Source organism: Lacerta agilis, chromosome 12 (assembly GCF_009819535.1).
Source record: "Lacerta agilis isolate rLacAgi1 chromosome 12, rLacAgi1.pri, whole genome shotgun sequence".
Classification (NCBI taxonomy): Eukaryota; Metazoa; Chordata; class Lepidosauria; order Squamata; family Lacertidae; genus Lacerta; species Lacerta agilis.
Genome location: NC_046323.1, coordinates 38,652,886 through 38,666,539, shown reverse-complemented (window position 1 = coordinate 38,666,539; position 13,654 = coordinate 38,652,886). Strand labels below are relative to the sequence as shown.

General features: G+C 43.5%; 1 protein-coding gene across 1 annotated transcript in view; it reads right to left on the bottom strand.

The window, feature by feature from the left end:
• The window catches only part of CCDC7 (coiled-coil domain containing 7), a 162,308-nt gene that overhangs the window by 91,817 nt on the left and 56,837 nt on the right, over window positions 1–13,654 (bottom strand). Inside the window, exons 26-28 of the mRNA XM_033165967.1 lie at window positions 10,479–10,598; window positions 9,610–9,722; window positions 1,726–1,737 (exon numbers count right to left, since the gene is read on the bottom strand). Of these exons, the coding sequence (XP_033021858.1) occupies window positions 1,726–1,737; window positions 9,610–9,722; window positions 10,479–10,598 (245 nt within the window). The remainder of the gene's footprint in view (window positions 1–1,725; window positions 1,738–9,609; window positions 9,723–10,478; window positions 10,599–13,654) is intronic.

The window sequence follows — 13,654 nt, the reverse complement described above, 5'->3', positions numbered from 1 at the left end:
TGTTTGAACAGAGTTGCTGGAGAAGACTTGTTTGACACCAGAAGCAGGTCTAATCAAACCTCCCAAAAAGAAAGTTTGTTGACAATTTGTGGATAGTTATCTGAGGCTTGGTTTTATATGGACTACAGCTGAAGCTTCCTGAAAGGTGCCATGGGTACTCCTCTTAAAGGGGCAACAAGGCCTGCCCCTATGCTAGCATTTCCATGTCTTCTGGTAAGCAATTCATACAGTGGAATTTCTCAGGCCTATCCGGAATACTTGCTGACTGCAGTGTTCAGGTGGAAATCGTCAAAATGTCCAATAATACCCAAAAGTCTGTTTTCTCAGATTTTCCATAAAAATAGCTCAAAAAGTCAATTTTTAAAGCTCAACTTACCGGTAAATATGGCAGCCCTAATAAAGTGTAATGCCAATTCTGCTCTATTTGTTTATTCTCTTCTGTTTGTTAATGTTTGGGTTTGAGTGATAGTTTCTTTTAGTGTATCAGAACAGTACAGCAGCTGAAAGTAGCTTTTTAATGAATTGATAACAGTAGGTTATAGAAAAACCAACTTTAAAAGGGTGAAATTAATTTACTAGAGTTAGAATCAATTAGAATCAAGTTAGAACAAGTAGTTAATGAGAACTTCTTGGTGAACGCAATCAATTTAGTGTGGTGTTAAAAACAGCTTTGGGGGAAGTGAATCAGCTAAAGACAAAGAAGAAGAAAAATCAATAGGGAATGAATCAATTGTACTCTCTGCAGAAGAATTAATTAAGCACCCAAAGCACTGTAAAGGAAGTAATTAAGAACGTCACAGGGGGAAATAGTTTGGGGAAACTGCACAAAACCAACCTGGTACAGTAAAACTTCTTAAAACAACTGAGCAAATCATTCATAAGAAAAAAGTAGCGACAACAGTAAAAAAAAAAAAGCAGTTAAAGGCCAGATGCGCATCCAACAATAAACTTTGCCTGCTTTAAGTAAGGGCAGAAAAATGAACTGTCACTCAAGATTGGGGCAATGGAGGAACATCTGACAGTGGTGATTTTTTTTTTCTGCCTTCAAGCAAGTTGAGCATAATGATATTGCACCTGGTGGTGTCTTGGTATTCCCTGGAGAAAGGTTATGTGGAAAGTTTATATTAAAAAATTGGAAGAGTAATCCTAAATTAAGGAAAACTCCAAAAAGCAGCTGTCACAGCTGAGAAAATTCTAGACCTTGGCCAAACAATCTAGATGTCCCAGGGTGAACAAACACACAGCAAGGCCTTACCAACAAATTTTAATGCATGAAGGAAATTACACTGGAAGACATGCCCCTTTGGATATCCTGATCACAGGTCACTAACAGTGTTCAATGTTAACATCAACACTTGCATGGGAAGTAAGAAAGAACTCATCAGCACCCCTGTAAAGGACAGCTCACATAGAATAGATCAGTAATCCCTCAGAACCACTGTCTACAACCTCCTCGGATTATGATCCATCAGTGTGATCAAGGCAGCTTTGTCCCTAACCAGAGTTTATACTACAGTATAATTCTATAGCAACCAGCTTAATATTTGTAAGTTTCCTTACATAGTACTTCATATTTTAGCTAATATTATTTGAACACAAATTAACATTAGACTATTTGTGTGCAAAATTTGATCTTTCCTACAAAATAATCAAGAAGTGTGCCAAAAGTAGTTTAAATGCTTTCTTTTGTGTGTTTTAAAAGATACAGAAATCTATATTTTTTACCCCATGAATATCCTTGTATATACTATTATCTATATATTTTACATAATACATAACTGTTATCTGTACATTACATTATATACCATACGAGTATTATCTAGGTATTATATCCTATTTATTTGACTCTAGAACGTTTTATATATATCGTGCATTACTGTACAAACTCATGAATATCCATCAATCACTACCCTCCATAATCTTACATTCAGACATTACCTGAAATATTTCTCTTCAACACAGAAGTGTATTTTATACCCGGTTATTTATTGATCTGGCTTCTCACGTGAGAATCATCAACCCCTGTCAGTAAGGCCCCCCTCCCTAGTATCACGTCAATAACTTGAGGTTACACCACTTTCTCACCTTTTCCAAGGCCTCTGCTTAATGGGTTAGTTACCCTCGTACCCTTGCTCATAGCATAACTGGTTTTCCTGGCGGCTGGTATTTTTTATTTCTCTTTCCCTTCATATCACATCTCAAGTGCTCCTACCTATCCGATTTCTAGCCCGAGCTAACAGTGCAATGGTCTTCGTGCAAGCTCCCTATATGGTATTATTGTCTTAATGCATTTCTTTTTTTTAAAGTGACACAAGCCTACATGAACCTGGTAAAGAAAGATCTAAGGTTTCCATGTTTTAGTTTGACATTAGAATATAGCATAACTTTGCAAATGGTTTGGGGTTGAGATTGTACTTACCACTCACACTTCCTGGTTGGGTAGTGGCAAGAGTCTCAGCTTCTTCTAACTCCTTCATATTTGATTTCAAACTTGCAAGCAAAATGCTTCTTTCTTTTGAGAGCTCATCTATTTCCTTCTCTGCAAAGTGAAACATGTGAGAACTAAGTGAGAATGTTCTCATGAAGATAAAAATAATACAGGAAGCAGATAAGGGTGCAGACAGAAGCATATTTAGGGTCTCTTGCACCCTTGGCAAGGAGCTATATCAGCAAACACTGATTGATGATAATCAGAGTTTTTGTCCTCATGGCACATTAAAGGGAGCATGAAGTACGGTATGTTGTCATCCTTACAAAATTCCAGAGCAGGAGACCCAGTGAAACTAGAGGCTCCCCTGCTCTGTCACAGCAGGGAACTGCTGCAAAACAGGACCTTATAATGTTGGTGGGGATGACAGGAGGCAGTAGCTGCTGCCACTATACAAGGCTCAGGCTCAGTTTGCTTCTTGCTGAAGCCATGTCAAAATTCTGCCCAGCATTGTATCAATGCTCATCTGACATGTGGTGCCCACAACATGGTGCAAATGTGCCTATGGGTCTTAAAAAGAGTTGGCCACCACTTGGGCTACAGGAATGATACTATCCACTCTGTTTATCATTTATTTCCCTTTTGTTTACAAAGTGCTTTATGCAACTTTTATCTCTTTCATATCTTGTCTAGTCTGTGGGTTGGTGCCTTGCTCCTGGGGATTCAGCAAGAGTACACGTTTGGTAAATAGCTTACACTACAATCCCATAAGGGACGCGGGTGGCGCTGTGGGTTAAACCACAGAGCCTAGGGCTTGCCGATCAGAAGGGCGGCAGTTCGAATCCCCGTGACGGGGTGAGCTCCCGTTGTTCGGTCCCTGCTCCTGCCAACCTAGCAGTTCGAAAGCACATCAAAGTGCAAGTAGATAAATAGGTACCACTCTGGCGGGAAGGTAAACGGCGCTTCCATGTGCTGCTCTGGTTTGCCAGAAGTGACTTAGTCATGCTGGCCACATGACCCAGAAGTTGTACGCCGGCAAAACACCAGTCTGGGGGGTGGGGAGCAAGTCTTCTAGAGTTTATAATGCTAAGTTGATTCAATTTTGCCCCTCCCTCTCTCTCAAACACAAAACACCCTCCTTTACGCCACATCTGCAAAACCAGAACAAGAACTCTGATCAGTTAAAAGTTTAAGCAAAGCCAAAAACAACACCTGGCTGCACTTCTAGGCACTCTAAACCCAAGGAGAAGCAATTAGGTTCCAGATGGTGACTAATAGTATGGAGGAGATACCAACACCACCCAACCTCATTCAGCAAGTTCCGGAAAATTCTGGACATATTCGGAAATTGGATGCCTAAAATGGCATCTGATGAGAATTTTTGAATTTTAAAGGATGTCTGGAGGTTCAGAGCTGACAGTCTGGGCATGCGCAGATGGGTGAGGGCAGCTGCAGCCAGGGAAGGAGGTGAAGAATGCAAGGCTGTTGCCTCCCAGTGCAGTGGGACAGCACACTCTGTCGGCTGGGGGCCAGCAGCCGCAGCCACCTCTGAGCACTCTCTGCCCCTCTATCATCATAACAGCTGAGGTGGGCGGGCAGTTGCTTGCTCAGCAGAGACACTTTCTTTCATGCCACGGAGACTTCCAAGCTCCACCTGGAGCCTGCTGCCTCAGCCGCTTTGAAGAGGAATGGATGGCCAGACATGGGCAGCACTGGCTCACCTCCCTCCCTCCAGGTAAGCAGCACCCACAGCCTTTCCTGTCTGCTTCAAGTTGGCCAAGATACAAGAAGCTGCCCTTCTAGTGCATTCCTCCATTTCTTCTGCTCTGGCCAAGAGGTCAGGAGTTTCAACAGAGGTGGGGGGGGGCCTTTTGTGTGTGTGTTAGGGGAGAAGGTTTTGACTCAATAGAGACCTCAACACATGAAGAACGTAGCCGCTGCTCTGTAGAGTTGCTGTCATCATATAATCAATGAAAGGTAGAGCTCGAAGGGATCCCAGGGTCAACTAGTCCAACCCCCTGCAATGCAAGAATCTCAGCCAAAAAATCCCTGACAGATGGTCATCCAACTTAAAAATCTCCAGGGAAGGAGAGGCCATTCCTATTCCTTCTGCAGAATGTGGGATCTCACTCTGGGTTTGGGTTGAAATGCTCCACATCTGTTGAGAAAGGAATTCTGAGCAGCGAGGGATGTGTGTATGCATTAAGCATTTTCTCTCTCTCTCTCTCTCTCTCTCTCTCTCTCTCTCTCTGGATAGCTCAGCATGAGACTCTTAATCTCAGGGTTGTAGGTTTGAGTCCCATGTGTTGGGGGAAAGATTCTTGCATTGCAGGAGGTTGTACTAGAATCTAGATGATCCTAAGGGTACCTTCCAACTCTGCAAATCTAAATCTAAAATCTCTCCCAGCTGTGCAGAACTGAAATATGCCTGCCACCTGGTGCCTAGCCAACCCCAGAAAGAGGAAGATTTAACAAACAAACAAATACTGTAAAGCTGAAGTTGAAAAATGTGTCCTCTTTCGGGAGTTTCCTTTAAAAAATTTTTTAAAAAGAGCTCTTGAAATCATGAACTTCACCATGGGGAAGGATTTCTTCAAGCCAATAAATCCATTTGGACTGACTCGAGGAAATTTCAAGGAATATATCTTTTTTTAAAAATATACGTTGCTCATGTTATTTACCTGGATTGAATTGCTTATTCTGCATTTTGAAAGTTGGGCTTGTGGGAGGGCTTAATAGCGGAGAACATGAATTTTCATCAATTACCAATCTAATGACAACAGAGCATACAGTGAATGCACATACTCTGACGTTTGCTTGCTTCAGCAAGTTCTGGAGCAGAAGGTTGTGCCATTTGCAGATCCTGTTGATTTGCTTCTAGATGTGCAGCTAGTACCTTTCTTTGTTCTTTAAGCTCCTTTATCTTTTTATCTGTGGATACACAAACACTTAGTACATTTAGTATAAGATATATATTTCAAACTAAATAGTACATTTTTGCTAATAATTTCCTTTAAGTAAATGTGTCAACAAATAGCTATGTATTATCAGTCAGTCATATGCATATCCACTTGCTTGTCCTAAGCTCATAAGGCAAGCAACATTTTTTTTTGTAAACTAGAATAAAATGATGAAATCACATCAAATGTGTAAAATACTAGAATGTGCTTCAACCTTCAAAATGGGTTTTATGTGGAGATTGTACTTACCACTCACACTTCCTGGTTGGGCAGCAGCAAGAGTTTCTGCTTCTTCTAACTCCTTCATATTTGATTTCAAACTTGCAAGCAAAATGTTTCTTTCTTTTGAGAGCTCATCAATTCCCTTCTCTGCAAAGTGAAAAAATGTAAGAACAATGTTCCTTCCCTCACTCCCTAAGACAGTGTTTTTCAACCACTGTTCCGCGGCACACTAGTGTGCCGCGAGATGTTGCCTGGTGTGCCGTGGGAAAAATTTGTTTATTTGATTCCTATTCAAGAGAATTACTTTATATATAGTCAATATAGGCACAGAGTTAAAATTTTTAACATTTTCTAATGGTGGTGTGCCTCGTGATTTTTTTCATGAAACAAGTGTGCCTTTGCCCAAAAAAGGTTGAAAAACACTGTCCTAAGAATCCTAGGAACTAAAGTCTTCCCCTTACAGAGCTACAATCCAAAGAAAGAATAATTGGTCTGACCTAAAGTGTAGTTTTGAGAGTGGGCTGTCATATCCAATGGAATGGGTGTTCACCCTGTCACGAGAAAATAGGAGCAAAGATTTGTGGGAAGTAGGATGGACTCCCTCAGTCTTCTGGATTTGCCTATCAGAAAGTACTGACTGAGTCAGTAAAGAGAAAAACACCTGCCTACTTCCCCCTACCTCGGCTCTGGAAATTTCTATAATAAAATCTCTTAATTGCTAAGTATCTGAAAGGTAAGGAAATGCAACCCAAGGAAAACAACAAACTAGCATTCAGTATAGGCCATACCCCCCCCCCCGGCAACAGTGTATAGAAGAGCACCCTAGGGTGGGGTCCATTGAATATGACATCCCACTCTCAAAACTACACTTCAGGTAAGACCAATTGTTCTTTTTAGTTTGTGGGGCATCATATCCAATGGAATGGAACATACCACAGCGGAGTCACCAATTCGGTGGGTCCCTTCTCTGGAATACACTGGCTATAACACCTGTTGGAGCACCATATGACCAAAGGCCGCCTCAGCTGTGAACAGCTGGTCCAATTTGTAATGTCTGGTAAAGGTAGAAGATGACGACCAGGTGGCTGCCCTACAAATGTCCAACATGCACCAGAACATGAGATGGACAGGGTAATTTAAGGGAATCATAAGTCAAGAAAATGGACCGGGAGTTGGGGGAAACAGTAGCTACATACACTCTCCTTGTCACAGCTGCCGACCAGGAGGATAAGGACAAGGGGCAGGCACTCCGTTGTCTCCACAGCGAACCAGGAGGTAGGAATCAATATCAAAGGCAAATAGGAGCAGTCAGGCAGGGACATAACAGGAATACTCACTCTATTGCCGGTGTAAAAACAGTGAACCAGGAGTAGGTGGCCAAGCTGTTTTTAAACCAGGGCAGGAGAATGCAAATACCACACCACTACTCACACAAGTAGCACACAACCACATACACACCAGAATGAAATAAATAAATACAGTTATGACCCTAGAAAAATGGTGGCAGAGGCTGAGGCTGCTGAGGGAAAGAAAAGGAGCGCACTGAAAGAGGGCCACTATGCCTGAAGGCGGGAATGACCATTGGCACTGCAGCAAGGGCACCGGTTTCAGAAAATTTATCAATATAAGTAAACAACTAAGGAATAAAAGAAGAGCAGCAAATGGGCAGAATGACCAAATGGAAAGAGCAAAGGAAAGGGGTTTTGTTTTTTAAAAAAACCACAATGCGTGGTCAAAGAACTGTACAACTAAAATGATGATAAGGGAAATCTAAAGAAAAATGGGGTGCAGAAACTAGTAAAAAACTTAGCTGAGTTAGGAGAGCCAGGAGGAATGTATTGTCTGTGTCTAGACAGGAAGAAAAACTGAGGGAGTCCAGCCCTACTTCCCACAAATCTTTGCTCCTGTCTAGTTTCTCGCAACAGGGTGAACACCCATTCCATTGGATACGACACTCCACAAACTAAAAAGGAAGTACCGGTAGTGTTGGCAGTTTCTACGATTGGGGGTGGGTAGGAGAGAAGCATGTTTGAATGTGTTTTAAATGTATGGCATGTACACAGCCAGAGCCGTCTTTCCCATAGTGCTTAGTGGCGCCAGCCTCTCAGGGGTGCCCCAGCAAGTAGGGGAGCTGCGCAGCTTTGCCGGCAGCTTCCTGTTTTCCTAGAATCCGCTCACCCCGTGCACGCACAGCGCTCCTGTGACCTGGGTGACGCAATAGTTGCTCACTGGTGGTGTTGTGAGGTTGGGTGGTGGGTGTGCGCATGCGCTTCTCTAAACTGGGCAGCTGAGTGAGCGCAGAGCACGGCAACCCTCCCCTCACACGCCCTCTTTGGGAGCCAAGGCCTTTTTGGGGATGGGAACAAAACGAAAGGAGGCACATGTGAGGCTCCTCCTCCTTTCCCCTGTGCTGCACTCGCTGCACTCTCCTTTGCTCAGTCGTGTGGCCTGGGCATACAGCTTGCCTCCCAAGCCTCCTATGCATGGCAGGAGCGCAAGTGGGGAGCCCCGAAGATGCGGGTGGGAACAGTTTCGATGGGGATACTGGAGCCTCTCCCAGCAGTTCCTTGTCAAAGCTCCCCACCAGCAAGCGAGGACCCCGTCTGTCCCTTTTTGGTGCGGCGGCTTCCCAGCAGGCAGAAGGGAAGCAGACCCGTCCTTAGCTGTGCCCAAGTGCACTTTTATTTCTCCCTTAAAGTAGCGTTGCAAAATGCAGCGGGCTGCACACACACACTCCGTACACTGCATGTGTGTTCATGAGCGAGGACAATCTGCAGCTGTCCCGCCGCATCCACCCACCCACTCACTTTGAGGGGATATGGGAGCAACCGGGGTTGGCGTGTGTGTTTGTGTTTAAAAAACCCTCCTGGTGTCCTTCCTTCTTGGCTGCGAAGCCTGCGTGGGCAGGAGAAGTGACACTATTTCCCAGCTCTGCTTCCTGACCACCACCCTCCTCTCCTTTCTGTCAGTGGGTTAAATGCCTTCTCCTTTCTGCTTTCCTCTGTCCCACTTTCTCTCTCTCTCTTTTCATCCAGTAAATGCAGGGGTAGGTTCTCTCCACCCCCAGCTCTTGCCTCTCCTTCCTTGTAGTGAAATCTGTGGAATTCCCAAGTTCAGGTCAACAACTCTGAGGATCCTTTCCTAAAAAAGGTCAACAACTTTGGGGTTCCCCCCTTTAAAAAGTCAACAATTCTGGGAAACGGGGGGGGGGGGGGCGTCAGAGGGATCTTTGCACCACAGCACCGGATATGCTTAAGACGGCCCTGTACACAGCCACATATAGTTTTCCATTTCAGCTGATGCCTATGTCCACCTGCTATTATTTACTAACAATTTATTTTAGGGAGCCCCTTAGATTTCAAAACTTGTATCTACTGAAACAATCACCGTCACTTCATTGAAACATTACATCTCTTTAAAGCCCTGGTTCTCTTATATGTCTACAAATGTCCAGACCTGTGCTTTTTCTTTTATCTCATTTCATAGAGGGTAACTGCTAGATGACTAATTATAAGTATTGCTGATGTATGTATAAACACTGTCACAATAGGGGATGTTGAATTTTTAAACTTTCAAGTTTCAAAAATGTGCTAATAAGTTGTAATGTGTCTTGGGAATTCAAAATATTAATATAATTTTGCTTTGCTTGGTAAGTAAAATGTATGTAAAACTGCACAGAGATCATTAAAAATGATTGCCAAGTACTTGCAGTTATTATTACATTATATTATTATTTCAGAAGGTAAAATTAAAATTCTTTGTTTTTCCAAAAGTAGTTTATGTGCTTCTTCATCAAATGAAGACTTACCAAGCTAAAAGTTATCCAGTCACAAAAATAGCAGATTCTAATTCCTCACACCCCAAAACATATTTTTAAGATCCCTCACTGAAGAAATTTGAAAAAAATAAGTTTTACCCCTATAATGACAGGCCCTGTGTCACATGCCTATGAGATCTTTCTGTATCTATCCCAATTATTCTGCATTTACCAGGCTTAGCTTTTTCTTCTAAGACAGCTGCAAGAGCTTTTGTAGTTTGCAGGTCCTGCATATTCTGCTCTAAATCTGCAGTCAACAGTTCTCTTTGTTGTAGTAACTCCTTCACTTTGTTTTCTGTAGGGGAAAAAACATTTTGTTGCTTGCAACACCTTTTAATGTTGTTACACATCTGGGGTAACAGAGTTTGAATGTGCAAGGGAACTTATAACTGCTAGAGTTAGTGAATGTTAGAAATTAATAAATGGTAGAATTTAGATAATATTTGGACTACTGAAGGGAAGTTGTTCTCGAAGCTACTAACATGAGTTTGGCCAAACTGCGAGAGGCAGTGAAGGATAGGCGTGCCTGGCGTGCTCTGGTCCATGGGGTCACGAAGAGTCGGACACGACTGAACAACAACAACTGAGACAGAAGTTGTTAAGAATAACAAAAGGTGCTGGGAGAAAGTCATTAACCCATCAATGGAAACCATCAACCAGGCAGGAAGCTCTGCCAGTGAGGGAAGGAGGGTGATGCAGGAGTGATATCACATAAAAAAATGTTGTCCTTTAAAAAAACAGAGGTCTGGAGTGGGGGCAACAGACAGATGAGGAGGAGTTGCTGGAGCAGGGGTTCTTGGAAAGAAGAAAGGAAGTGGGCAGAACTTCAGGTAGAGGCCATGTGGGGCAGAACCATCCTGGCAGGCTAGGACAGCGGGATAGAGATGGCATGCAGGCTGCCTTGGACTCCAACGCCGCACTGCCATAGGGAACAAGCTCCTCTTGAGATATAATGATCTGAACTCTCTCCAAAGTAGACCCAGGTGTAAATATGGGCAAAAATTATAGGGTGTTACATGTAAAGAAAACATAATTAGCTGACAGTACTTACCACTCATTTCTGATGGCTGGGTAGCTGCGAGAGCTTGAGCTTCTTCCAACTCTCTCATATTTAATTCCAAGTTTACACGCAAATGGCTTCCTTTTTCTGTCAGCATGTTAATTTCATTGTCTAAAAGCAACACATGACCATGAAATTCCCTGATATTAGAACATTGGCCCATCCAGTATTGCCAACTGTGACTAGTAGTGACTCTCCAGGATCTCAAATAGGGGTATTTACCTGCCCTATCAGTAGCAATCAGTGGGCCATCACAGCTTTGTGCACCTAGCTTCAAAACAGCAAACATTGCTGCTGCTTACCAAGAGGGAGGGGGAAGACTGAGGCACAAGGAACTTAATGCAGCATGGGCACACAGGGGCAGCAGGCGCTGTTTCCTAGTTCTGCTGGATCTCTCAGCAGCTTTTGACACCATCGACCATAACATCCTTCTGGACCGTCTAGAGGGGTTGGGAGCTGGGGGCACTGTTATACAGTGGTTCCGCTCCTTCCTCCTGGGCCATGTTCAGAAAGTGGTGATGGGGAATGAGTGTTCAGACCCCTGGGCTCTCACTTGTGGGGTGCCACAGGGTTCTGTCCTCTCCCCCATGCTTTTTAACATCTATATGCAGCTGCTGGGAGAGATCATCAGGGGGTTTGGGCTGGGTGTTCATCAGTATGCGGATGATACCCAGCTCTACCTCTCTTTTAAATCAGAACCAGTGAAGGCGGTGAAGGTCCTGTGTGAGTGTCTGGAGGCGGTTGGAGGATGGATGGCAGCTAACAGATTGAGGTTGAATCCTGACAAGACAGAAGTACTGTTCTTGGGGGACAGGAGGCGGGCAGGTGTGGAGGACTCCATGGTCCTGAATGGGGTAACTGTGCCCCTAAAGGAGCAGGTGCGCAGCCTGGGAGTCATTCTGGACTCACAGCTGTCCCTGGAGGCACAGGTTAATTCTGTGTCCAGGACAGCTGTCTACCAGCTCCAACTGGTACGCAGGCTGAGACCCTACCTGCCCGCGGACTGTCTCGCCAGAGTGGTGCATGCTCTAGTTATCTCTCGCTTGGATTACTGCAATGCGCTCTATGTGGGGTTACCTTTGAAGGTGACCCAGAAACTACAACTAATCCAGAATGCGGCAGCTAGACTGGTGACTGGGAGCAGCCACAGAGATCACATAACACCGATCTTGAAAGACCTACATTGGCTCCCAGTACATTTCCGAGCACAATTCAAAGTGTTGGTGCTGACGTTTAAAGCCCTAAACAGCCTCGGTCCAGTATACCTGAAGGAGCGTCTCCACCCCCATCGTTCAGCCCGGACACTGAGATCCAGTGCTGAGGGCCTTCTGGCAGTTCCCTCGCTGCAAGAAGCCAAGTTACAGGGAACCAGGCAGAGGGCGTTCTTGGTAGTGGCACCTGCCTTGTGGAACACACTCCCACCAGATGTCAAAGAGAAAGCCAACTACCAGACTTTTAGGAGACATCTGAAAGCAGCCCTGTTTAGGGAAGCTTTTAATGTTTAATAGATTATTGTATTTTAACGTTCTTTTGGAAGCCGCCCAGAGTGGCTGGGGAAACCCAGCCAGATGGGCGGGGTATTAATAATAATAATAATAATAATAATAATAATAATAACTGAGGCTCTTGCCCCTTGCCCCTTCCGCTCTTGGTAAGCAGCAGTGACACTAACCATTTTGAAGTCTGGTGTGCAGTGTCACCCTGCCTTCTCCATCCCAGAAACCGCTACTACAAAGTATGTCACTATGTTTTGAGTCATGTAATACCATTATTTACTGAATTTCATCTATACTGAAGTGTATCAAATTACTATATACATTATAGTGTATACAGAGCCAGCGTGATGTAGTGGTTAAGAGCGGTGGACTCGTAACCTGGTGAACCAGGTTCGTGTCCCCGCTCCTCCACATGCAGCTGCTGGGTGACCTTGGGCTAGTCACACTTCTCTGAAGTCTCTTAGTCTCACTCACCTCACAGTCAAAATATATTTTTAAAAAAATTAAAAAATTGTCCAGTAGCATCTTAGAGACCAACTAAGTTTGTTCTTGGTATAAGCTTTTGTGTACATGCACACTTCTTCAGATACACTGAAACAGAAGTCACCAAAGAAGTCACAGTGTTTGTTGTGGGGGAGTAAGGGAAGGGAGATTGTTAGCCGCTTTGAGACTCCTTAAGGGGAGTGAAAGGCGGGATATCAAGTCCAAACTCCTCCTCCTCCTTCTCTTCTTCTCCTCAACATTTGCAGCATGGTAATCTCATATAATTTCATCTTTACCAGTAGATAGCAACTGGGTCCAATTTTGTTACAGTTGCCTAATGTCAAAAATCAAGGACCCTCTCCAGAGGATGAGGGAGGATTTTCCCTCTCCCGTAAAGGATGTCTGCTTCAAACTCCAGGGAGGGTCTCTTTGCCAGGCAGAGGCACAGCAGGGCTTTGCTGAGGCTAGTCAGGTGCTGCCCTCAAAATAAAGCCCTGCCTAGATACCACCCAATATGTCTATTTTTTTATAATTTAAGGAACACGTGTGTGTGTGTGTGTGTGTGTGTGTGTGTGTGTGGACTGCATTAAGCAAGGAAGGAGATTTAACGCTTTCCCACTAGTCCAGTAAAAAGAAGATTCAACAATCAGATTCGCTGAAAACAAAAATGGTAGCATTTGCCAGGACTAGCTCAATGAAAAAATAAAGAAAATAGTAACAATAGTCTTAATTATCACTAACTGTTACTGGAACTGGCTGAAAATTAAGTCAATTGACATTGTAATATCTCAAGTTCTATGGGATCAAATTGGTTCCCCCCTTTTGTAAGCTTTCCAAACATTTGATAGTCTCATTCATATATATATATATATATATATATATATAGACAAAGTAGTAAGAATAAATAAATAAGAATTAAAATGTGCACCCCACTCCCGAGACCATTCCATTGTAACTATCCAACTTTTATATTTCGCCCATATTTCAATGATGTTTCTAAATAAGGGATTTTCAATATTCTGCCACCATTGCCTATTTGGTTTGATAAAAAATATATTCACCAACTTCTCCCGCATTTCCAGGGTATCACTCTCTAACCATTCTAATGCTCCTTGTTCTGTTATCCCATCTATGATATATCTTAACTGGTTTGCTATAAAATATAACTTTATGTTGGGGAGACCCAAT